Source organism: Aquarana catesbeiana, linkage group LG06, assembly GCF_042186555.1.
Source record: "Aquarana catesbeiana isolate 2022-GZ linkage group LG06, ASM4218655v1, whole genome shotgun sequence".
NCBI classification, from domain to species: domain Eukaryota; kingdom Metazoa; phylum Chordata; class Amphibia; order Anura; family Ranidae; genus Aquarana; species Aquarana catesbeiana.
In genome coordinates, this window is record NC_133329.1 from 357,539,155 (window position 1) to 357,564,967 (window position 25,813).

A 25,813-nucleotide genomic window follows, 5' to 3' on the forward strand; every position below is an offset into this window, starting at 1 on the left:
GCCATTGATTTCAATCAACCAAGCATCCATGATTCAGTACTCTCGCACATTTCCCATATTTTATTTTTTTTTTTGAAAGTTCCAAAAGAAACTACATATATGTGAATTGTATCATTGAAATTGAACTGTTGAGTTCTTTCCTCTTCTTTCTTTCATTCTTTTTTTTTTTCTTTTATTTTATGCAATGTGCAGCTAGGCATACATACAGCCTTTTTCTCCTCTCCTTTTTTTTTTTTTTTTTTTTTCGATCCTAATTTTGTATTTGTTACAAAATGTTACAGACCTTAGACCATGAACCATGTGCTGGGGACTTTTGAATGACTCACATTTGTTATATGGCAAATTAGATGCATGTGGTCAGTTCTCTCGAAAACCAATGCTTCAGGAATAGATAAAGAGAAAAAAATTTGTAAGTGTTATCCACCCAACGCCACAGAGGCATTTTCCTGTGTTTTGGAGGGGGCAGGGCTTGCCTCAATTTGCACACTTTGGTCATGAAAAAAACAAAACAGTAACGTAAATCCTAATAGATGCAAGTAACATCTAATACGCAGAATGTACTTGTATCCCCCCCATCTCTTTTTTTTTATTTGTTTCATTTTAAGTAAGCTGTGGATTTTTTTATTATCGAGTGTAGGATCTTCACGTGGTTCTCATATGTAGAATATTTCCCAGCTGCCCTGTTCCGCCTAGTCTCCAGTACTTTACAGAGCATAAATTCAAGGCACAATGCAGTTTCTATTGTCTCCCACACCCTGAGCAGTTACCTTTTAAATCATGCTAGTCTTGGTGAGTTTAGAAGCGAAGAAGTTTACGCTTTGTGTGTGTGTAGTTTGCAGTAATCTCTGTAGACATCACCATTTCAAACTTCCTCTATTTGAAATACTGAGTGTGTAGTCGCTGTGAACCAGCTGGCTAGAAGTTCCAAACATAAAAGATGTCATCAAAAATTCCCACCTATGGAAATTTAAACCTCTGATTTTTTTTAAACTCTGTTTATTAAGCCTTAAAGCGGGGGTCCACCTATCTATCGTTTTTTTTTTTTGGAGTTCATTCACAAACTTTTCTTCTCATGATTATCTACTCACATGTTCTGTGTAATAAGTCCGCCTGTGTCCGATTTCGTTGTAAAGATTAACTTATAAAATTCACTGAAGGCGGTTTCCATCTTCATTGTGGGCATTTGAAGCCCACAAGCATGTATTTCCTGGATGCGGTGAATGCTGTGCTCCCAGCATTCACCGAGATGTTGTGATGACGCTGTTGCACAATGCATGCTGGGAAGCCTGAGACTAGCTCCCAGGGGACTGTGGGAGGTCTGGGAGAGGCTAGAAACACGCCTACTCCCATGGGAGGAAAACCAGGAAGTGCTAAGAAGATTAGAAAAAAAGGTAATTACGGCGATTTAAATTTTTTTACACAGCATGTCAGCATCTAGGCAAGGAAGAGAATGCATAGAGATAATGTTCAAAATTTGGGTGGAACCCCGCTTTAACAGCTGTACAGAAGTGTAAAAGTGCATATACACTCACCGGCCACTTTATTAGGTACACCTTGCTGTACCGGGTTGGACCGGCTTTTGCCATCAGAACTGCCTAAATTTATTGTGGAGTAGATTCAACAAAGTGTTGGAAACATTCCCCAGAGATTTTGATAGCATCACGCAGTTTCTGCAGATTTGTCGGCTGCACATCCATGATACAAATGTCCTGTTCCACCACATCCCAAAGGTGCTCTATTGGATTGAGATCTGGTGACCGAGGAGGCCATTATGACTGCTGAGAAGCTTAGGCGCAGTTTGGCCATCTATTATATACCAATACTTTGCCCCCCAAAAAAACACCAGACTGATTTAAGTTGGAATTAGGGAAAAGCCACAACTTTATTGAACTTACCAACTTTAACAATATTCAAAATGCTATATAACAATGCCAGTTACAGTTCTACCGTGAGAATCCGTAACAAAACACTGACAGTCTAAAAGGCCTGTCTCCATCATCAGTGTGAGACAGGCATTAAAACTGATCCTAGACTTAAACTTGAGGACATGGCCCATAAATCTATATCCATCGCTGTGGGATGTGCCCTTGCTTAGCCTTTTTCTAGAGTTCGGACTCCACCCAGTCACCTCGTGGCCAATCCCATTGGAGCCACTAAAACTCCCTGTTTTGGATCACGCCCACGTAGGTGCCAAGCTTCCAGCAGTCAGGGCTCCCTTTCCCTAGGAGGCGGGGAGTCAAGGGGCCTTCATTATCATGTTCTAGAAACCATTGGTGAGATGATTTGAGCTTTGTGACATGGTGCATTATCCTGCTGGAAGTAGCCTTCAGAAGATGGGTACATAAAGGGATGGACATGGTCAGCAATAATACTCAGGTAGATCGTGGGGTTTGTACAAATCAGCAGCAACATTATGACTACACACCATATAACCCGTCCAAGGCATGAACTCCATTAGACCTCTGAAGGTATGCTGTGGTATCTAACACCAAGCCATCAGTAGCTGATCCTTTCAGCTCTGTAAGTTGCAACATGGGGACCTCATGGATCAGACTTGTTTTTCCAGCACATCCCACAGATGCTTGATTGGATCTGGAGAATTTGGAAGCCAAGTCAACACTTCAAACTCATTGTGTTCCTCAAACCATTCTTGAGTTCATGTAGGCACTTTGGCTGTGGGCACTGGTCAGTATGAGCACCCTGACCAGTCTGCAGCTACACAGCCCCATACACAACAATCTACGATGCACTGTGTGATGTGACACTTTTTATTTTTATTCAGCAATTTTAACTACAGTAGCTATTCTTTTTGATCAAACTAAATGGACCAGCCTTCGCTCCTCAGTAGTGGTTCACCGAAATGAAAATTCTGGACCAGGATTTCAGGATGCACTTTAGTGTGTGTGTGTGTGTGTATATATATATGTATATGTGTGTGTGTGTATGTATGTATGTATGTATGTATGTGTATATATATATATATATATATATATATATATATATATATATATATATATATATATATATATATATATATATTCACAAAAGTGAGTACACCCCTCACATTTTTGTAAATATTTTATTATATCTTTTCATGTGACAACACTGAAGAAATTACACCTTGCTACAAAGTAGTGAGTGTACAGCTTGTATAACAGTGTATATTTGTTGTCCCCTAAAAATAACTCAAAACACAGCCATTAATGTCTAAACTGCTGGCAACAAAAGTGAGGTTTTTTTTACCCATTTTCCCTCCCCGGTGTCATGTGACTCGTTAGTGTCATAAGGTCTCAGGTGTGAATGGGGAGCAGGGGTGTTAAATTTGGTGTTATCGCTCTCTCTCTCATACTGGTCACTGAAAGTTCAATATGGCACCTTGTGGCAAAGAACTCTCTGAGAATCTGAAAAAATAATTGTTCTACATAAAGATGGCCTAGGCTATAAGAAGATTGCCAAGACCCTGAAACTGAGCTGCAGCATGGTGGCCAAAACCATACAGCACTTTAACAGCACAGATTCCACTCAGAACAGGCCTTGCCATATCCAGAGGTTGTCTTTGGGAAATAGACGTATGAGTGTTGCCAGCATTGCTGCAGAGGTTGAAGGGGTGGGGGGGTCAGCCTGTCAGTGCTCAGACCATACGCCGAACACTGCATCAAATTTGTCTGCATGACTGTCATCCCAGAAGGAAGCTTCTTCACAAGATGATGCACAAGAAAGCCCACAAACAGTTTGCAGAAGACAAGTAGACTAAGGACAAGGATTACTAGAACCATGTCCTGTGGTCTGATGAGACCAAGATAAAAGTTTTTGGTTCAGATAGTGTCAAGCGCGTGTGGTGGCAACCAGGTGAGGAGTACAAAGACAAGTGTGTCTTGCCTACAGTCAAGCATGGTGGTGGGAGTGTCAAGGTCTGGGGCTGCATGAGTGCTGCCGACACTGGGGAGCTACAGTTCATTGAGGGAACCATGAATGCCAAAATGCACTGTGACATACTGAAGCAGAGCATGATCCCCTCCCTTCGGAGACTGGGCCGCAGGGCATTATTCCAACATAACGACCCCAAACCCACCTCCAAGACGACTACTGTATACTAAAGAAGCTGAGGGTAAAGGTGATGGACTGGCCAAGCATGTCTCCACTATTGAGCATCTGTGGGGCATCCTCAAACGGAAGGTGGAGGAGCGAAAGGTCTCTAACATCCACCATCTCCATGATGTCGTCATGGAGGAATGAAACAGGACTCCAGTGGCAACTTGTGAACTCCATGCCCAAGAGGGTTAAGACAGTGCTGGAAAATAATGGCGGCCACACAAAATATTGACACTTTGGGCCAAATTTGAAATTTTCACTTAGGGGTGTTCTTCACTTTTGTTGCCAGCAGTTTAGACATTAACCAGTTGTCGCCTGCCCACCATCAAATGACGGCGGTGCGGCTTTCGTTCTGGGATGACCTCCTTTGACTGCGTCCCAGAACGGCTGCTCTCACATGCTCGCGGGGGCGCGTGGCGATCGCGCTGTGTTGCTGGGAAACGGCGCGACCCCAATCTCTGTAAAGAGCCACGGCCACCAATCAGTGCCCATTAGTGATGCCAGTCAGTGCTGGCTATCAGTGCCGCCCATCACTGCTGTCCATCAATGCCCATCAGTGCCGCCTATCAGTACCCACCAGTGCCAACTATCAGTGCCCATAAGTGTGGCATATCAGTGCCCATAAGTGCCGCCTCATTAATGCCCACCCGTTCAGCCTATCAGTGCCGCCTCATCAGCGCACATGAGTAAAGGAGAAAAATTACTTAGTTACAAAATTTACTGACCAAAAAAAAAATTCAACATTTTTGGGGGTTTTTTTAGTAAAAACAAAAAACCCAGCAGTTAATAAATAACACCAAAAGAAAGCTCTATTTGTGTGAAGAAAATGATAAAAATTTAATCTGGGTACAGTAGCATAACCAGGCCATTTTTCCGCGGTCATGCTACACTGTGCCCAGATGCAATTTTTATTTGTAAGTGCCCTGTCGGCAAGTGGTTAATGGCTGTGTGTTGAATTATTTTGAGGGGACAGCAAATTTACACTGTTATACAAGCTGTACACACACTACTTTACATTGTAGCAAAGTGTCATTTCTTCAGTGTTGTCACATGAAAAGATATAATAAAATATTTACAAAAATGTGAGGTGTACTCACTTTTGTGATATACTGTAATTGTATTCAACTTTTTAATTAATATCATGAATTTTAAATGAATATGAATTTATTTTCGGCCACTATTGGCACCTTTTTTTTTTTTTTTTTCTTCTTCCGATAATTTTCGGCCACCATTATCGGTACCTTTTTTTTCCTATTGGCTAAACGCTGAATACCTTATTTTCGGCTGATATATCAGTGCATCCCTTCTCCCCAGTGCATGAATGAGCCTTGGCCGCCAATGACCCTGTTGCCAGCTTGTCAGGACCACTTTTGATAGGTCCTGACCACTGCAGACTGGGAACATCCAACAAGAGCTGCAATTTTGGAGGTGCTTTGACCCAGTTATGTAGCTATTACAAATTGGCCCTTGTCAAAGTTGCTCAAATCCTGTTGCTTGCCCATTATTTTCTGTTTTCAGCACAGCAACTTTATGACATGTTCACTTGCCGCCTAATTTATCCCACCCATTTACAGGTGCCATTGTAAAAGGATAACCAAAGTTATTCACTTTACCAGTCAGTAGTCATACAGTTATGGCTGATCAGTGTAGTATGGTCTGCAATGTAGTCTTAATAGTCAATGACGTTTTACCCAGTTTAATGTGTAGCAAGTGGGAATTGAGAGTGGATACTAACTTTTTGAGGCCTTGCGACTTTAACACTCGTACTACTGGGTATTCAGAGATGGTCCCGAAATTGTCCCTTAAAGCAATGGTGAAGTGGTATGATGCTAAGGAAGAAACTACAGCATAATTTGTGTCTCTCCTATAATTGCAAGATTGAGTACATGATTTCTATAGTGTGGTATCTGAAATCGCACTAAGTTGTGCTAGTAAAGGGTTTCCCCATAAGAACAAGTTATCTTAGAGCTTATCTTGAAATGAAATGAGGCATTCAACGTCAATCCACATTAGGCCAATTTCAGAATGCGTAGGTGGTATTTGTGGGGTATCAGTGGAAATAAAACTCCTGGGCCTCCAGGATTATTAACAACTGTTTGGCCCAGAGAACGTGTACCAAGTGTGCTTCCGTGGTACAGGAAACTACAAGGCGTACCAATGAGATTGGGGGTTTTATCTGTCCTGCCAACAATAAAAACATATCCTTTTCAGTAGGGCTGCACCGATACCAATACTTTTTTTTTTTTTTTTGTACTCGCCTCCGATACCTACCTCAATTGTTTTGTTTTCACTTCAGCTGTTAGCATTGGTACAAAACACTGAAAAGTTATTCACAATTGAAATAAATAGATTTTTTTAATTTTGCGCTTTTTCAATGTGAAATTTATAACTATATGTTAATATATATGTATAAAAATATTCACTAACAAAGCAAAAAAAAAAAAAGTTTTAATTATCGTTTATAAAATAGACGTGAACAAAAAAAAAAGCAGGAAAATAATTAGATGGAGGAGAATAGGGAGTTCATTAAGGTTGATTAGAGTAAATTAAGGGTTTATAAAGGGTTAAACAGAGCAACATTTGTTCATCCCTTTGATCTGCAGATGAAGAAACAGATTCAAAAAGAAACAATTTTCCTTTTTCTTTTAGTGTATCAGCGGCTGAGCAATGTTAATAAACATTGCCGGCTGCTTTTTTTTTTTTTTTTGACCGCTTCAATTACCGGACTTCTTTAACACTTCAGCTGTCAACAGGGGAGACCCACTGACAGCTCAAAGAACTGAGCCTGAAAGTATTGGTTTCAGTTATCGGTGCATTTGTACAAGTACCGATACTTGTGCAAATACTCGGTATCAGCACCGATACTAGTATCAGTGCAACCCTACTTTTTAGTTTGTCTGGTTTCTTTTTGGAACTAGTGGCACTCCATATAAACAAAAGAGAAAAGAGAATAAATTCTCTTCGCACTGTGCTTATGACACCAAAAATAAGTGAAATATGTGCCGCTACTTAAAATAATCATAAATCAACCATAAAAAAATTGTATGTGTGTGTGTGTGTGTGTGTGTGTATATATATTATAACATGTGTGTATGTATGTGTTTCAAAATTCATTTATTTATAGACGGTCACATACATTTGTATTTCAGTCTAAATAAATTTGAACGCTACTGTGGAAATGTGTGTGTGTGTGTGTGTGTGTGTGTGTGTGTGTGTGTGTGTGTGTTTTTGCATTTATTGATTTTTATTTTTTTTTTCACCTGATGGTTGTTGATAAATGAGAAACGAGAGTCGGGTTCTGTGAAGAAGGATTTCAGTACGGTCGCAGGCATCAGTGTAAATCTGTAGATACATTTTGGCAAGAGGATCATTGTAATTAAGTTAAAGAGTAACTCCACTCATTCCCCTCTGGGTGATTGATGTACATTGCAAAGCGTTGTTACAAAAAGTCTCTTGTGGGACTATATACTTGTCTGATATAAATAAACTTTTTTCTAGTCGGTCCAGTGAATTGAAGTAACTTTTTGAGATTTTCTGTTCATTCATTTAGGAGGTGGTTGAGCAAAATCAGGTTTGCAATTCTCAGATATTGCATTATGTTTCTTTGCCGATCGCTCCCATCCTCCTTTTAAATTATATAAGATACTAATCTATGAGTTTTTGAATCTTTAATTTTTCTTCATTTGATTTATGATCAGGGGCAATATCTTGAGGGTCCATTTCTTGAGTGTTTTGTACTCTTTTAGGACTCTATCTACACCAAAGCCACAATGAAACCAATTGACTGGGTCATACTTGTTCTACATTCAACATGGAGCTTAAAGAGTAACTCCACTTTTGTTGAAAAATAAAACATTCCCCTCTGGGTGATCCATGTACATTTGCAGGGATTTTAACAAACTTTGTTATAGATTTCTTCCTTTTTGTTATTCACAAAATTCTTCAATAGCTTGAATGACCAAGGATAAGGAAGGGCCTGTATTGTGGAGATATAATAAATCACTGGTATACAAGCCTAATTCATTCTGTTATTTGCCCAAGGGTAACACTTCTAAAGTGGGGAAATAAGGCCATTAACTAGTATATTAGACTTTGGGTGGGGCCTAGAAAATGGCAATCTGTTTTTCAAACATTGGGCCAGAGCATTCCAAATACAAATAAAGGGCCTTTCAATAGAGGCAAAAGCCTTGCTAGTAAACTTCTAAATATTTATTTAAAATGGTAATACTATGGGCAAAGTGTGATTGTCAGCATTTGATTGTAATGTAGTTTAATTATTATTCACAGTGCACTAGATCATGGAAATACCCTGATTTGTAAAATCCCCAGTTGGAAGATAATTCCTATTTCTCTATGTAATTTAACTCCTTGCAATTGGTAATATCATTTGTCTGCCCATCTTGCCAAGGTCCAAATTACTGTACTGCTCCTGAGCACTTTTTAGGTTGCTGTAACAGGAAAAATGGTTAAAGCACTTGGGATTGTTGCAGGACATAAATTGTCCCTGTCATGAAAAACTTAAAGGGCTATTTCAAAATAATTATATTTTGCTAAATTTTATGTTTTATCAGTATTTGAGGAAATAAACTTTTATTTTCAGAAAAGGAGGATCCTCCTGACTTTGTATGGATTGGACTTAACCGCTTAGAAAGTGCTAGTGGATGGCAGTGGTCTGATAATAAACCCTTGAATTTCATCAACTGGGATGAAGGTATGAAATTTTGAATCGGCTCGATAACGAGAAATGTGGTCTTTTTTTTTCAAGTTTTTGGTGTGGTGGTGGTGTGTGGTGGTTTTTTTTTTTTTTTTTTTTTTTTTTGTTTGTTTGGTTTTTTTTTGGGGGGGGGGGGTTGTATTTTTTTTCCATCAGCAAATAACAAACAAGGTAGATGAATTCCTCTCCCGAATCCAATTAGCTGCAGCCAGCCATTAAGAAAAATTTCCCAGCATGTCCCTTTGACAGAAGGCGATCATACAACTGCTGACCCAGCCAAATTTCTTCCATCATGGCCCTAGAGATTAGTAACCTGAGAATCTAAGTTGTGTTGTGCCTTCTCTGCATAATATCGGACTGATATACTAAGAACTGTAATTTCCCTACAGCCAGAGAGCCAAATTATATTTAGTCCAGGTTCTTGGAGGATCCATGGTTTTAGTTGGTTTCCGAAAATTCGTGGGGACCGGATTTTATCTGACTTTTTTGTTTTGCATCAGACAGGGTTTGCATTCATTTACAAGTCTGAAGCGGGTCAGAAGGAGGTCATCTGCAGGTTAAATGTACCTGTCAATGAATTCTGAATGATCTCAGAAGCATCTTAAGGGCTCATGCACACTGCAACTCAAAGAAGCAGCTCCTACAGGCATTTGAGCTTTTTTGAGCTCTCATTTCTTCTGCCTGAAAACTCCCCTCCATGTTAGTCAACGTGTCCATGCACACTATGGCCTTTCCAGGAGTTTACAGGCATATGCTCTTACAGGCAGAACTCCCCCCCTCCCCCCACACACACACACACCAAACTTGCGTTTTTAGGAGGCGCTTTTGAGCAGAAGAAACGCCCAAGTGCCCAAAAAAGCTCAAATGCACACACACAAAAAAAAAAATGTAAAGCCTGTTAACACAGACCCTTGATTTTGTTTCTTGCCCTAGGAGGTAGTTTTACAAATTTCAGGACAAGCAGATATCCCAGGGTGCAGGCGGCTTTACTGAAAAAAAAAAAGTAGTGCATGTAAACAATGTTTCCCTGAAGTCATATTTTTGTTAGCTCTTAAATAACTTGTATTATTCCATTTTGGGTTAAATGGTTTGTTACCCCAGTATTTCATATTCCTGATATGTGGCTGCTGTACCATGTACAGTGGAACCTTACGAGCATAATCTGTTCCAGAAGAATGCTTGTAATCCATAGCACTCTCATATCAAAGTGAGTTTCCCCATAGAAGTCAATGGAAATTAAGATAATTTGTTCCACATGGACTTCTATTGCATGCAATACCGCATGTGGCCAGAGGTGGGGGGCGCCGGAGAGACTCGGAACTACTCGGGGACCGCTCGGATACACTCGGAAACCCTTGGAAAGCCTCGGGAACGGAGTATATCCGAACTGCTCCAAGTGTTACCGGCGCTCTCGCAGCTCTGGCCAAATGCGGTACTGCACACCGCAGAGGCTTAAATCCTGCTTGTTTTGCGAGACAACACTCTCAAACCGAGGATTTTTTCAAAATAATAGCTCGTATTGCAAAATGCTCGTTAACCGCGTTACTCGCAATCCGAGGTTCCACTGTACTTGTATGAAAAAGTATCCTGTTCTCTTTTCGTATTGCTTCCTGTGTGTGAAAGCCCTGGTGTTCCTGCCAGTCTCTCCGCTTACCTATTAACAACTGACCACACAAGGCATGAGAACACGGCGTGGTCAGTTCCCTAGCTATGTTGGGAACTCGCCCTTCTCTCCTCCAATGATAAGTCCTGACACGTACCCCCCCTTCCCCTCCCCTCCGCTGCACAGCCATTCACTGGGAAGCTCAGTGTGCTGCTGCTTCACCTCCCCCAGCTCTTTATGCAGCTAAAACCAGAGGGAATGTAATCACTTATTAAAAAGGGGGAAAAAAGGTATTTTTTTTTTATTTTTTTATTTTTATCTATACACAAATGTTTTGCCTTTCATTGAAACTTTATACTGCATGGATTTGTTTACAAGGTGATCATTTTACAATCATTTTTAGCCCAGTACAAACTATAAGAAAATCAGACAAAGGACCATCCAGTTTTCCTCAATGTTTCACAGCAAGTCGAAACCGAGGATGGTACTAATTGTACGAAAATTCTCTTAGGACAAAGGCTTTTTTGTGTTCGTGGTTTCTGATCATGTGCAGTCTTTCGTATCTGATTTTTTTATTTTTCTCGTATGAAAACCATATGAAAATAGCACACATTAAACAAAAATGGTTCTTTCTGTTCACGTACGAGAAATGTTTTTGAGTTTGTCCCTTTCATTGGAAAGTCTGAATATCTCCCTTAATCTGTGTATTTCCATTCATCTAACCTTCACAGGTAAAGTATTTACTATCCAAAATTATATAAAATATTTAAGATTTCCTCCTTGAAAATTTAGCATGCATAGTGAACTCCGTGTGACTTTGTCTATTATTTATGTGAATGTTCCATAGAATCAAGCCTGGACAGTCAAATTTAGGGCAGAGATCTACCAGTTTTCAGGGTTTGAAGTGATTGTCACACAAGCTTGCTGTTCCAAAAAATGTGTCAAAAGCACAACAAATACCTTGGTAACTTTTGTTAATTGATATGTTTCTGCTTGTATTGTACTGGGCTTGTTAGGACATTAACATAATTACTCTAGTTTCAGTTAAACTCTGCTAATACAAGCTGTCCTCCTCCTTCTCCTGGCAGGTATAACTGCTTTTTCAGTTCTTGATGGCTCCAGTTGTGGGAGATTAAATGTGAACACCAGAATGTGGGAAGCCTTCCCTTGTGATGCCTCGTTGCCCTATATCTGCAAGAAGCCAGTAAACAGCTCAGCAGATGATTCCTCCGGTATGTATACAAGTGCTGCATTTATAGATGATATATACAGAGTGTATTAACCACTTCCCACTCGGCCACTGGACATAAACGGCCAGGTTGTCCTTTCCTCGTTCTGATTGGATGTTCAGGAATGTCCTCAGAATGAGCGCTCGCAGCGCGGCCTGATCCTGTGATCGTTGCGATCACAGGATCCAGCTGAGCAGAGCTCGAGATATGGGTGCTGTGATTGGCTCTCCCGACTCTGGACTCTATTTTTACCAAAGCAATGTAGCAGCATAATTAATGGTCAACATTTATGAAGAGAAATTACTTATTTGCAAAATTTTATAACAGAAACTAAGAAAATGCATTTTTTTTTGAAAATTTTCGAGCTTTTTTCATTTGTAGCGTAAAAAATAAAAACCCCAGTGGTGATCAAATACCACCAAAAGAAAGCTCTATTTGTGTGAAAAAAAACTGTAAAAATGTAATTTGGGTACAGTGTTGCATGACCGTGCAATTCTCATTCAAAGTGTGAGAGAGCTGAAACCTGAAAATTGCTCTGTGAAGGAAGGGGGTGAAAGTGCCCACTATTGAAGTGGTTAAAGGGGAAACTAAAAAATTGCCTGCGTTTTTTTTTTAACTTTTTTTTGAGCCTTTACACAAATAAACATTAAAGGGTGCCTTTTTGCAAAGTGCTGGGTCTTCTAAGAAGAAAGCCTTGCTTTCTGTATGCTTGCTGGGATTCCCCAGTGAAGACTTTGCTGTGTCATTTCACATACCGGGAGGTAAGGATGAGCTCCGGCGTGTTCGCACACCCCACGTGCGGAGCCCGCCAGGAAGTCGGCACTGCGCTGCGCTAATCACAGGCAGTGAGACATTGTCCTGATGTGCGGCTGCAGAGATCGGGAGATGTCTCAATGTCTGTGATTAGCGCAGCGCCGACTTCCTGGCGGGCTCCGCACGTGGGGTGTGCGAACACGCCGGAGCTCATCCTTACCGGGAGGTGGGAGCTAATGAGTTTTTCCCCGAAGTCTGTTTTATGTCCAGATACTGTTAGTACGGAAACCTGTACTGTGAGGTCTATGAAGACTGCTGTTACTGACTTCCTTCTACAAAATGCTAGTTGGCTGGCTGTCATGCTGATTTTGTTGGCTTCAGCAATTTGAGTTGCTTACCTTGAACAAGAGTACAACCGCTAAAGTTAGAGGAAGGTCAGTACCCCTGATGCTTGTTAGGGCTTGTTGACACATAACGCTGGCATGAAGTTCAAACTTGCGATGGGCCATGCTTTACTGCGTTTTTAACACCCATAGTATGTTTTCTAAAGCCTTTTCACATTTCTTTTTAACCATATTTTATTAATGTGGTGCAGCATGTTGTGACATGTTATTGTGCGTCACAGTGCATTGCAGACAAAATGCTGTATGTTCTTACAGGTCAGAAACTCAGATTATTGAAGCCATTGGATCACTGCCCAGCCAGATAATTAGCATCTTCAGGATTGCCAACAGGATCTTCAGCATTGCCGTCTATGTATTTCTCTCTGGACGGGTTTCCTTTTAGCCAAAACATCATTATTTTTGAGGATTTTCCTTATTAGGACCTGTTGTTGTAATAGTAAACACCCATAGACCACTCACCAAATTGGATGTTGTCACCGTAACACAATCTAGGTAAAAAACGGGGCCCTGGTAAAGATCATCTGGAAAGCATAGCGGTTACCATAGATCAATAAACTACGAGATCGCTCACCAGCGCCCTCGCAGTTCATTGAGATCTGCAAGCCATCAGCCACAAGGCCTAATGGTACTTGTAGTCTATTCATTAACAGGAAACCGTGAATGAATGACACAGTTGTGTGGGCAGGGCCCCCGCACGGCTGCGCTGTATTCCAATTGTGACAGTGGGTGCAGGGAGAGGATCCCCTGCCCGCTGTCATAGGAAGGGGTGTGCAAGCTGAACATGTTTCACCCTAAATACAGGTGTAGCGTGTTCAGAAAGGTGAACTTGGCCTTTAAGGCCGGGTTCCCACAACATGCAGAAAAAAAGTTAAATTTTTCTCTGCATCTTGTAATCACACTGGGCAGGCTTTGGAGGATGAGCGCCTTACGCGTTTTACCACACAAGGCACTCCATTTCTATTCTGCAGTGCATAAAAAGGCAGGGTGACTTGGATAACTGTTAATTGATGCAGAAATGTTGCAGTTTTCCGCACCACTCTGCCCCGCAGCTGACTTCTTTCTGGAAGTGCAAACATGGCACACAGAAATCAATTGTTTTCAGTGTCCCCTTGCGGAGAGCTGCGGTTTTCTGCATAAGGCAAATGCAAGTACACTTTCAGTTGTACACTGAAGCTACAAAAAAAGCACTAAAAAGTTATGAAGATGAATGCAGTTGTTAAGTTCTGCACTTTTAAACCCCATTCACACCATGGGCAGAGATGTGTGTTTTTCTGAACCTGACACTTCAAGGGCACAAAGAAAACTATTGTTGTTATTGTTTTCTATGTGCCCCATTTACACCACCACACTAGTGTTATGAGCACTGATTGCATCTGGTGTGAAATCTGAAGGTTAAATGGTCAAAAAGCCTATCTCTTGAATAGATAACAGCAATCCAGTGGGGTGGCTGTTGGCAGTGCACAATTACCGCCTTTTACACCTGCTGCTGTAAAATAGAGAAAGTGGTTACAAGTGCCCCCCATATAATTTAATGTATTTATTTATTTTTTTTAATCCTTTTAACCTTCAATTTTTGTGTGTCATCTCATGTGGTCACTACAGTTCCCATTCATGACCCCGGTGCTTCTCATAAATGTTATCCACTTGAGTTCTGATTGTGCTATGGTCTTTCTTTCCCTTTTTAAAATTTTCATTGACACATTTTAACAGCTAGTTTTGTCACATATACATTTAATTGTCATTTTCTTACTACAATCTGCAGATTATTGGCATTACTCAGAGACTACATGTGATGGAAACTGGACAGCCTACAATGGATTTTGTTACCTCCAGCAGCAGCCAGAAATTTGGGAGGGTGCTGAACTTTCTTGCCAAAAGGAAAATGGAAGTTTGATCAGCCTGCACTCTCTTGCGGATGTCGAGTTAGTGGTCACAAAGTTCCAGAGTGGTATGTAACATGGCAGTGGTCATTTTGTTCAGTGTTGCAACTAAAGTTTAAGCATCCCAGTAGATTGTAATGTGTAATGGATCCACTTGAAGAGTTTTATAAATCCTATAGCAACAAAAGTCAAAATAACTGAGATTAAAGTTGTTCTAAAGGCTCAAGGTTTTTACCTTCATATCGATCCAGCAATCTGCTCGAGAGCCTCGCCTCCCCAGGGACTCGCCCTCTTCTTTGGCTGAGACAGCAGTGGGGGCCATTGACTCCCGTTGCTATCAATTACAGCCAGTGAGCCAATCAGGGGAGTGAATGGACATGCAGAGCCATTCAGGAGGTAGGGGCCAAGAGCATCGTCGAGGGACCCGAGAAGAGGAGGATCGGGCTGTTCTGTGCAAAACAATTGCACATCACTGTATAACATGTTTGTTATTAAAAGTGGTTGTAAACTGCAGATGTTGTGAAAAAAAAAAAAAAATACCTGCAAGGCAATGGCATAATGTGCTAGTTTGCATCGCATACTAGCACATTATGAAATGCTCACCTTGGAGCAAAGCCATCCAGCACTGTACTGTCACCGCTGAGAGGGCTGACATGTTCCCCCTGTCTGTCTTTCGGGTTTGCGTGCTCCGGCTATGTGATTGGCCACAATGACGTCATTCGCGTGGGAGCCCTCGGTTCCGACACGAACCTCTAAAGTTCTGGCAAGGTATGTTGGACCTTCAGAGTGCATGCGCCAGTGATGTCACTGGCTGCATGCAGGGTGAATATCTCCTAAACAGTGCACATTTAGGAGATATTCATTTTACCTACAGGTAAGCTTTATTATAGGCTTACCTGTAAGTAAAATGACCAAGCGGGGTTTACTACCACTTTAAAAAAGAAATAAATAAAAGCATTTAACGTTCAAAGAATAACCTTTAAAGTGGCTCTCCAGGCAAAATTCAAAGACTGTGGAAAGAAAGTGTATCTCAATATGTTAAATCACAACATGTTTTTTTTTTTATTTACTCTAATCTACAATAAGTCTATTATCTGTTGATCCTGCCCAATATGCCTCTGTTTCCTGTGCCGTGCTGACATCACAATGTTGCTGCCTTGCAAACGGCTAACTTCCTCCTTAGCATTGTTGGGACCTGGAAGCTCAGCTACTTCATTAGCCATGCATGTGCTATCAGTGCATCGCTCTGTCTGAATTCTCATAGGCATGTCGTCATAAAGCTCCTCCATCTCAGTGCTTTTCTGTAGTGCTGCCTGAAAGGGTGATGTCACTTCCTTTATTGACATTTGTCCTCAGGAAAAGCACCGTCCGCTCTGACCAAAGACCAAAAGGCAGAGATGGCGATTCATTGACCACAGATAACAAAAAGAAATAAATTTGTCTGTTGTAAACATGTGAGACTGACAGCATTTAGGACATTCTATATACAGTATAATTGCTTTCCATCTACTTCAGGTACAGTAAAAAAATTGAGGCCATCAAATCTACATTTTTCTGAAATCTGAGCAGTAAATAATACATGCTGATAATACTACTCACATTTTTCTCTTTTTTTTTTTTTTCATGTGGGAAAAAGTAAAGGAGGGTTGTGACCCCTGTTAGTTTTTTTTTTACTATCTGTGTCCCATTGTGGGGATTTACCTTCACTTCCCATCTCATAGCCAAATTAAGAATTGAGAGCAAATTCCTGCAAGGTCACCAGAGCTAGTTTTCCTCTCTATAAAGCCAGCCATAGATGGAGCAATTTTGCAGGAAAAAAAATAGATGGATTCCCCATTCAACAGAGTCCGTGTTGATGGGGGAATCCCTCCCATAAAGCTATCCCGCTGGCAATAATTGCATGAAAAATCCAACAGGCTGGTTGTACCCAAGTTGATTGATCAGGTACAATCAGCCTGTCCATACATGGTTTTGATCTTGGCTGCTGAACCGACCAAGATTCAAACCATCTATGGCCGGCTTTACCTTTTCTTGGGACAACCCAAAATTTTGGATTTTCTTTTTGCTTTCAATGGTAATGGTAAACTGGACAAATAGGGAGAGAGAATCTCCCTAACGGGGCACAGACAGCAGAAAATAAAACAGATGTTCTTATACATCTCCAATCTGTCCAAAACTGAAAAAAAAGTGTTGCTTTTAGGCTACTTTCACGCTGGGGGGCGCCTTAGCGGTAAAGCGCCGTTAAAATTAGCGGTGCTTTTGGGCCTGTTATAGCGGCGCTTTTTGGCCGCTAGCGGGGCACTTTTAACCCCAGCTTGCGGCCAAATAAAGGGTTAAAAGCGCATGCAAAGTGCCGCTGCCGAAACGCTTTGTAGGCGCTTCGGCAGTGGTGCCCATTGATTTTAATGGCAGGGGTGGTGGAGGGAAGCGGTGTATACAGCGCTCCTGCACCGTGGGAAAGATGCTGCTTGCAGGACTTTTTTTCCCGTTCTGCAAGTGCACCGCCCCAGTGTGAAAGCACTCAGGCTTTCACACGGGGGTGGATTGAGAGGCGCTTTACAGGCGCTATTTTTAGCGCAAAAATGCCTGAAAAGCGCCACCATGTGAAAGGGGTCTTAGTTATACTTAAAAGTGTCAGTGACCATAGTAAGCAAAGTAGAACTGGCATGTGGTGATTTTTAATAGTGCAACTGGCACAAAAACATGGTGGTGATTCTAACACCTATACCGGGTAGTTGCTGTTCTGTTTTTCTGTTGCTCTTTCTCTGTTTATTTATTACCCCTGTACATTTATTTTTTTGATAGAAAACGAAAATGTGTGGTCGGGCTTTCGGAGTGAATCATTCCCTCATCTGTTTAAATGGTCTGATGGAACAGAAGCACATTTTACATATTGGGATCAAAACGAACCCCTTCCTCCATTCAACGTTACCCCAAGCTGTGTGTCCTTCTCAGGGACGGTATGATTTCTTATGATGGTCTGTCAGTTGCAACATGCACAGTTGTACTTGTTATTGATTTCCTTTAAGATTTCCCTCTTTTTATATAGTTTCTTGTTTGCAGTGTTTTTTCAGTTTTTATTGCAGTAATAATGATAATAGATAATACTTGTGTGGGCAAGCCCACCCTCGATGTGGAATGTATGGCAGGTTTATAGTAGGTATTCCCAAGAACTTTGTACATATAAAAGAATTGTGGGACAACGTGGAAATCTAACACATGTAAACAAAATGTTTGTCTATTACCAAGTGCACAAATATTTTACATTGCTTGGTAACAAACTCTTTGTACTTTCTGCCAGACTGGACGATGGCATGTTAGGAACTGCACAGAAAAATCAACTTCTATATGCAAGAGGCCTGGAAAAACGAAGACTAATTCTACATCTGACTCTGGGTGCCCACAAGATGAGGTATATTCTGACATTTTACTTGCCAAATATTTTTTGCAAAGTTAAAAGCTTTTTTTTTTTTTTTTTTTTTTTTTTTAACAAAGTTTTTTATTTTATTGTGAAACAGTTTGCATACAAGTTATGTTATTTGCACATACTTATACAAGTATACATTACAAGGTAATTGTACGTAAAATAAAGATGGTTACATACATGAATGGTTTGTTGCACGTTTCTACTGACGTTCTCTATTAATATTATCATTTAAAGTAGAATATGATTATTATACTTTTATTGAGGAGAGATTTTTCAGGTGTAAAAGCAATTTATAATGATCATGAACAAGTTTCCGAGTCCTGTATCCATCGATCCCATATTTTATAGTATTTGTCTGGGCACCCTCTATTTATGTATATCACTCGTTTGTACGGGAGTGTCCCATTTACTTCTGCTTTCCACTCTTTAATCTCGGGTGGTAAGGGACGCATCCACTTCCTAGCTATTATCTTTCTACATGAGAAGAGGGTCTCCTGTAGAAATACCTTGGTATATTTTTCCAGTGGGTTCGGGAATACCCCTAACAGGCATTGTTTGGGGTCTAGTGTCACAGGTGAGCCCATGTTGTCGTGAAGAAAGGTCACTATCTGTTTCCATAGGCCCTGTATCTGTGGGCATGACCAGAGGAGATGATAGAATGAACATTCTGAGGACTTACACATTGGACACAAAGTTGGGTAGTTGTGTTTGTATCTAGCTACCCTATGTGGGGTTAGGTATGTGCGATGTATTATATATAAGTGTGTCAGTCTGTCTGACAGTCTGGGGGACACCTCCCTACACGCGTCCAGTGCTTCTTCCCATTCCTCATCTTCTAGGTTACCCAAATCCCCTTCCCAGCGGGATTTGAGACCGTATGCTATTTTTGTGGCTATTGGGATAGTAAGCATGTTGTAGAAACAGGAGATTAATTTTTTTGGGTCTGTGTCTTTTATGATTGCTATTAAAGGATTGGAAGCTGACTGTAATGAGAGTTGTGGAAATTGTGCCTGCATTGCATGTCTTAATTGAAGGAATTTGAATACCATATTGTTGGCCAAATGGAATTCCTCTCTAAGAGTGTCAAAACTCCTAAGGGTTCCACCCGACCAAACATGGTGTAAGTAGAGTACACCCCTCTCCATCCAAGGCCGCGGATCCTGGATGTTGTGGAGTTCTGATAGATCCCTGTTACACCATAAGGGAGTGAAGTCGTTATGTCTGGGTATATTGAGTTTATTGTTTGCGAGTTCCCAGATGCGTCTGTACTGGTATATCAGGGATGTTCTGTCTATGTTACCTTCATTGGTCTTAGTGCCCATGGTGATAGCATATATAGAATCTGAGGTTCCTTGGGCCCACCGTGGGCAAAGTAGCATCCGGAATCTTTCACTGTCTACCTTATCTATATGGTAAAGTTGGGAGAGTTGGGACGCAATATAGTAGTGATTGAAGTCTGGGAGTGCTGTGCCTCCAATGTCTGTTGGGTTTTTGAGGGTTTGCCATGCAATCTTGTGTCTATTTTTCCCCCACACAAAGGGTTTGATAAGGGACTCCATTATTTTAAAGTGTTTTAGGGGTATGTATGTTGGGGCATGCCAGAGTATATATAATATTTTAGGGAGTAGTATCATTTTTATGAGATTGATGCGGCCCCATACTCCTAAGGGCAGTTTGGTCCACGACTGTATTTTAATTTTAATAAGGGAATATAATGGTTTAATATTGAGTGTTATATAGTCTGCTGAATTGTTGGAGGTATTTATTCCTAGGTATTTAATTGTGTTTACTCTTTGTAATGGTAGGGTGGCTTGGAATTCCGTAAGTGGGAAGGTGTCTATTGGTAAAACTTGGGATTTCCCCCAATTTATTTTGAGACCCGAGAATTTCCCAAAACGTTCGATTATCTGAAGAGCCCGGTGGAGGGAAGGACCTGGGTCCGCCAGGTATAATAATGTGTCATCAGCGTACATGCTGATTTTTTCTGTAAGGGTTCCAGTTTTTAATCCTATGATCTCTGGGTCTGTCCGAATAGAAATAGCTAGTGGTTCCGCAACCAGAGCATACAGTAATGGGGACAATGGGCAGCCCTGTCTCGTGCCTCTGTGGAGGTCGAACTTCTGAGACGGCCATCCATTCGCCACCACTCTGGCCTTAGGGTTCTGGTATAGTAATTGTACCCATTGAATGAATTTTGGACCAAAACCATATCGTTCAAGACAGCACCAGAGGTATCCCCACTCAACCGAGTCGAAAGCCTTGGCTGTATCAAGGGTGACTATCACTCTTGTGCCTACATTCTCATGTGTAGCCTGCATGTTTATAAATAGTTTCTGTAGGTTAAAGGAAGTGTTACGTCCTGGCATAAAACCTGCCTGGTCAGCGTGTATAAGGCTGAGTATCGCTCGGTTGAGTCGCATGGCTAGGATTTTGGCCAGAATCTTGATATCAGCCTGTAATAATGAAATAGGGCGGTAGGATTCCGGGTTACCCAGGTCCTTGCCTGGTTTAGGTATTAAGACTATTGTGGCTTCACCCATAGAGGCTGGGAGGGTGAATTGTTTAAACATGGTATTGTAGAGGGTAAGTAATTTGGGGGTGATTATTTCATTGTAGTGAGAGTAAAATTCTATGGGTAACCCATCTGAGCCAGGGGATTTAGATTTGGCGAAACTCGCAATTGCGGTGTCTATTTCCTCCCTAGTGAGAGGGACCTCTAGAAGCTCCCTTTGGTCAATCGTAAGTTGAGGGAATGCTATTCCTTCCAGGAAGGGAGTCATCTCATCTGGTCCCTCTTGGGTCCTAGAGTTGTATAAGTCCATGAAGAACTCCCTGAACTTAGATGATACAACAGGAGGATCTGTGATTTTTTGCCCTTCTGGGCCCTGAAGTGCAATTACCACTGGGGGCCTATCCTCATTTCGAGCCAGAAACGCCAGGAGTTTTCCAGCTCTCTCTCCTTGCTCAAAATACTTCTGTTTGGCAAAAAATAATTTCTGTCTTGCTTTTTCGTATTGGAGTTGATTCATAACCCTGGTTTGTAGTTTTAAATGGGAGGCGTTAGCTTGGGATGGGTCAGTTTGATATGTGTGTTCTGTACGTGATAATTCAGTTTCCGCCTTCTCATACATGTCTGATGAGTTTGTTTTGATCCTGTTGATGCGAGTTATTAGGGTGGCCCTGGCGTGTATTTTAAAGGTCTCCCACACTATCAGGAAAGAGGCAGAGTTTGTGTTTTCCCGGAAGAAGGTCTCCCATTCGGATGACAAGTCGTCATCCTCTGGCAACAACTTCAGCCAGAACGGATTGAGGCGCCATGAAATTGGTGGTTTGTCTATGTGGAAGGTAAGGGTAATCCAGTATGGAGCATGATCCGAGAGCATTCTAGGACCAAACTCTGTCTCAAGAAGACGTGCCAACAGATTTTGGGATATAAAAATAAAATCAATTCTTGACATAGTATTGTGTGTTGCTGAGAAGCAGGAGTATTTACGTGTGTGTGGATGTTTATGTCTCCAGGTGTCTATCAAGTGAAAGGGTGAGAAAAGCCTGGCGAGTCTAGTATCCCTGGGAGGGTTTATAGCGAGTGAAGTTGGTCTCAGTCTGTCTAGTTTTTCATTAAGTGTACTATTGAAATCTCCCATCCATATTGTTTGAGCTGTTGGGTATTTAGCTATGAAGGAAATTCCCTCCAGTAGTATAGAGGTGGAGAATGGGGGGGGGACATATACAGCCAGGATCAAGAAGGGTTCCCCGTGTAATTTAGAGGATATAAATATATATCTACCTTGTGGGTCAGTGTGTAGCTCGCATAGTTCAAAGTGTACTGTTTTTGCGATAAGTACTGAGACACCTCTTGAGTGCGTTGTGTGGGTCGAGTGGAACGCCCAACCCACCCATGGGCGACGGAGTGCCATCTGAAGTCTACCCTCTATGTGTGTCTCAACCAGGGTCACCACATCCGCTCTTTGCTTTTTAAGAAATGCGAGAGCTGCCGCCCGTTTAATTTTGTCTCGTAATCCCCTCACGTTCCATGTAAGGAACTTCAATGACAGTTTGGGCATTGTTGTTTGTGACTATACATCAGTATATTAATGTAGCCTTTAGCCCTATTGTGGCAGGGCGATGTAGAATAGTAAGACAGAAGGGATAGGTGATATAACACATTGCGTTTGTCCAGGGGATATCCGATAGAACCGGGACTTGTTAATGTTGCAGACGTATCAGTTAAAGTGCACACATTTAAGTTCATTTTTTCAGCTTCTCTTTCCCTCTCCCTCCTCCCTGCAATGTCTCTCGCCCAGCCAATGTCTGCTTGCATCAGTAATTGAGTTTTCTTTATGCTTTTGCGTCTGGTAGCATAGTAAAAGAAGAAATAATAAGAGGGTAATAAGTAAGATGGGATGGATTTCTGTGTACCCAGCTTGAAGATCCCTTTTCTTAGGAGAGATAATACAGAGAGTATCAGGTTCCCAATACATCCGCAATATAACTTGTTATGGGTAGCAAATGAACACCAGATATACGTGGGGTATAGCATTGTCATACATATGTAAACCGAAGCGGGTGTGGTTGAATCCAGCTTTTTAGTTTCCCCCCCCCTCCTCCCCCTTCCCTAAGACGTATTCTCTCCAATTGGTCTCAGTATGTATGCATGACAATACTTTCCCTGTGGACCCAAACTTGACACTATATTGAGGGGTGACGCATTGATATGGATACAGGAATTGTAATAGAATATGTTTTGGTGGTCTCAATCCACCTCTCTCTCTCCTTGATAGGAAAAAAATAAATGGGGTTAGATTCTTTCTGGTCATGTGATATAACTCACTGCTTACAGCACTCGAATACCAGTAAAACATAAGGTATGTCAGTGCTGCACGTTCGAACATTAAAACGCATATATTGAAATTCAACTTGTATGTTTCCCCTCCCCCCTCCCCCCTCCCTGCTTTGCATCTTCCCCAACTGATGCTAGCATTCACCCATAACAAAACTTTCTTTGCAGTCTCGGCCTTGACGGCACATTGAGAAAAAAGGTAATGAAAGTAAATTATTTGAAGTAGGATAAGTGTCTGTGCACCTCTAAATTTCTCTTTCCATAAAAGAAAAAACATGGAGAGGACTAGTCTCTCTTCACTCAGGTGTATATCTGGGGGTTGCACATTATCAGGATTGATGCTGTTGTGGTAGTTTCTTCTTAAGCCGTCAATTCCAGACTTGCATGGGGGCAGAGTACGCTGCACTCTGCTTGTGGATTGCAGGACTGCAGCAGCCCAGAGCTCCGTTGAGGTGTATAAAGTAGTGAGTATAGTTCGGTTACTTAAGAAGTTATCCCAGGAAAGTTCCAGCATTGTGTATCAGCAGTGATCCGTAGAATATAAACTGGATCGGTGCCCACAATAGGGGAGTACGTGTGTATATTTGTGTAGCCACTATGTCCCTCTACCCCTTAGGTTATCTTCACAATGGTAACAACTGGTGAAGTAAATGGGGGTGAGTGCTTAGTGTGAGAATTTGGTATTGAGTTGCTGTTGCATCTGTTGTAGGGTATGCGTGTGGAAGATTGATGTGTAGTTACATACTCACAATCACTTTAATCCGCCTTCTCCAAGTTGTTTCTGCGTTCCATCCAGGCCATCAGTTCAGCGGGATCTTCAAAAAAGGAAACACGGCCATCATGTTCCACACGGAGACGCGCCGGAAACAACATGGCATATTTCATGTTGAGGTTTCTAAGCTTGCGCTTGGCTTCCATAAAATTTTGTCTGCGTCGCTGCACCTCCGCCGAAAAGTCAGGGAACACCGCTATTTTTACGTTGTCTAGGGGGATGTTACCCCTCTCCCTTGCAAGTCGCAAGGCGGCGTCTCTATCTCTGTAGTTGAGCATTTTGGCTATAAAAGTACGTGGTGGGGCTCCGTGTGGCGGTGGTCTGGCGGGCATACGATGAGCTCTTTCAACTGCCAGCATGGGGGAGAAGGCTTCTCTACCATAAGTCTTGATGAGCAGTTGCTCCAGGAAAAGTGTGGGGTCCTTACCCTCAGCCCCCTCTGGCAGTCCAATGAGACGGAGGTTACATCTCCTGCTTCTGTTCTCAAGATCTTCTTGCTTGGAGAATAGTTGTTGGATTTGCTGCTTCATGTGGTGCACCTCCGTTCTCATTGGAGGAATGAACTACAAGTACTGTCGGCCACCGCAGCCAACAGCTTGTAGTTCTCAATGCAGCTGTGAGCACTCTTGTAGTTTACTGATTCTTTCGGCAATTCAATAACTATCTGCCCAAATCGGAGATCTGGGCAGGCAGTGTACTGAGAGTCTGCAGGATCCTGGCATTGCACTCGCGGGTGCAATGCTTTACAGGCTCCAATGTACAAAAATACTAAATGCACATTTTTTTTTTTTTAACCTGCAAAAAGATGTGCATTTATTTTATTTTTTTAATATATAAATAAAAGGTAAACCCCTCCTATAAATAAAGAGCTCTAGTAAGAATCAGAAAAGCACTGTTTGACGCGAATGTTAAATGTTGTGCATCGTCTGCTGCTGATTGGTACTATTCTCCACTGACCAGGGAGGTAAACTTGAAAGCTGTTTCTGTTCATCAGTAAAGAGTCTCGTATCAATACACAGCCTAAAGTTATCTTGCAAGCCATTTTGAGCTTTGAAAAGTAAGGGCACTTTCACACTGATCCATGAAAAAAAAAACACGGTAAAAACACATATATGTTTTTACATTTTTAACTATACTTGCGATGTGTTTTTCACTTTTTGATGCGTTTTTGCCACACTATACCTTTCAACAGGTAGATGTGTTTTTGGTGCTGTATTTTTACTGCACCAAAAATGCAGAAAGCAGGATTTTACTAATTGCAGCGGACCCGCAATGGATCATTGTGCTCTATAGGATTACATTGTAGCACGTTTTTCTTCCGCTGTAAAGGCAGCCTAAAAGTATTTACTTAAACAGGGACTGCTGGGTGTTTATTACCCAGAAAACCTGTTTCTGTGGCCCTCTTATTTGAATTCCCTTTACTAGAGTTCTGGGCTAACTGTTATGTGCCAGTCCCATGAAATTATCCTTAAAGGATAAGTTCACCTTTTAACAAAAAATAATAAATGCACATTTTTTTGAAGATAAAACAATGTGCATTTACTATTTTTGGTTTTGGAAGCCTGTAAAACAATGCACTATCGATCATCAGGTTGCTGGTATCATGCAGGACTCCTGCAGACCTATCAGTGTACCTGTGTGCCTGTACCTCGTACAGGCAAGCAGATACTCCAGGAATAAATGAACTACCACAGCGCTCAACAGTCCTGTGGTAGTTCATTGACAAGTTCATTGACAACCTTCGGCTGCGAAGGTTGTCAGGACTTGTAGTTTCCCACTCACAGAGGACTGTGAATAAGTGACATGGGCGGAGCCCTGCACGACCACGTTATTTTCAGAGTGACAGCGGGTGCCCGACGAAGATGCCCGCCTGCTGTCACTGGGGAGAGGGGATGGCTGCAGCTGCTGGAACATGTTACTAAATATGGGTGGAACATTTAACATGTTCCAAAAGCTGAACTTATCCTTTAGTGTCCATTGAGGTATTCCCAATGGTCAGAAGCACATCTGGGAAACAGAGGAGGCTTTCCTTGGTAATAAACGTAATAGCGGACACTTTGATTCGCTTTTAGTCTCTTCTTTCCCCAAGGTCAACTGTA

General features: G+C 41.6%; 1 protein-coding gene across 1 annotated transcript in view; it reads left to right on the top strand.

The window, feature by feature from the left end:
- LY75 (lymphocyte antigen 75) overlaps positions 1 to 25,813 on the top strand; it is a 211,079-nt gene that overhangs the window by 88,236 nt on the left and 97,030 nt on the right. Inside the window, exons 5-9 of the mRNA XM_073634073.1 lie at positions 8,693 to 8,803; positions 11,498 to 11,641; positions 14,558 to 14,743; positions 17,481 to 17,635; positions 17,977 to 18,087. Coding sequence (XP_073490174.1) covers positions 8,693 to 8,803; positions 11,498 to 11,641; positions 14,558 to 14,743; positions 17,481 to 17,635; positions 17,977 to 18,087 — 707 coding nt within the window. The remainder of the gene's footprint in view (positions 1 to 8,692; positions 8,804 to 11,497; positions 11,642 to 14,557; positions 14,744 to 17,480; positions 17,636 to 17,976; positions 18,088 to 25,813) is intronic.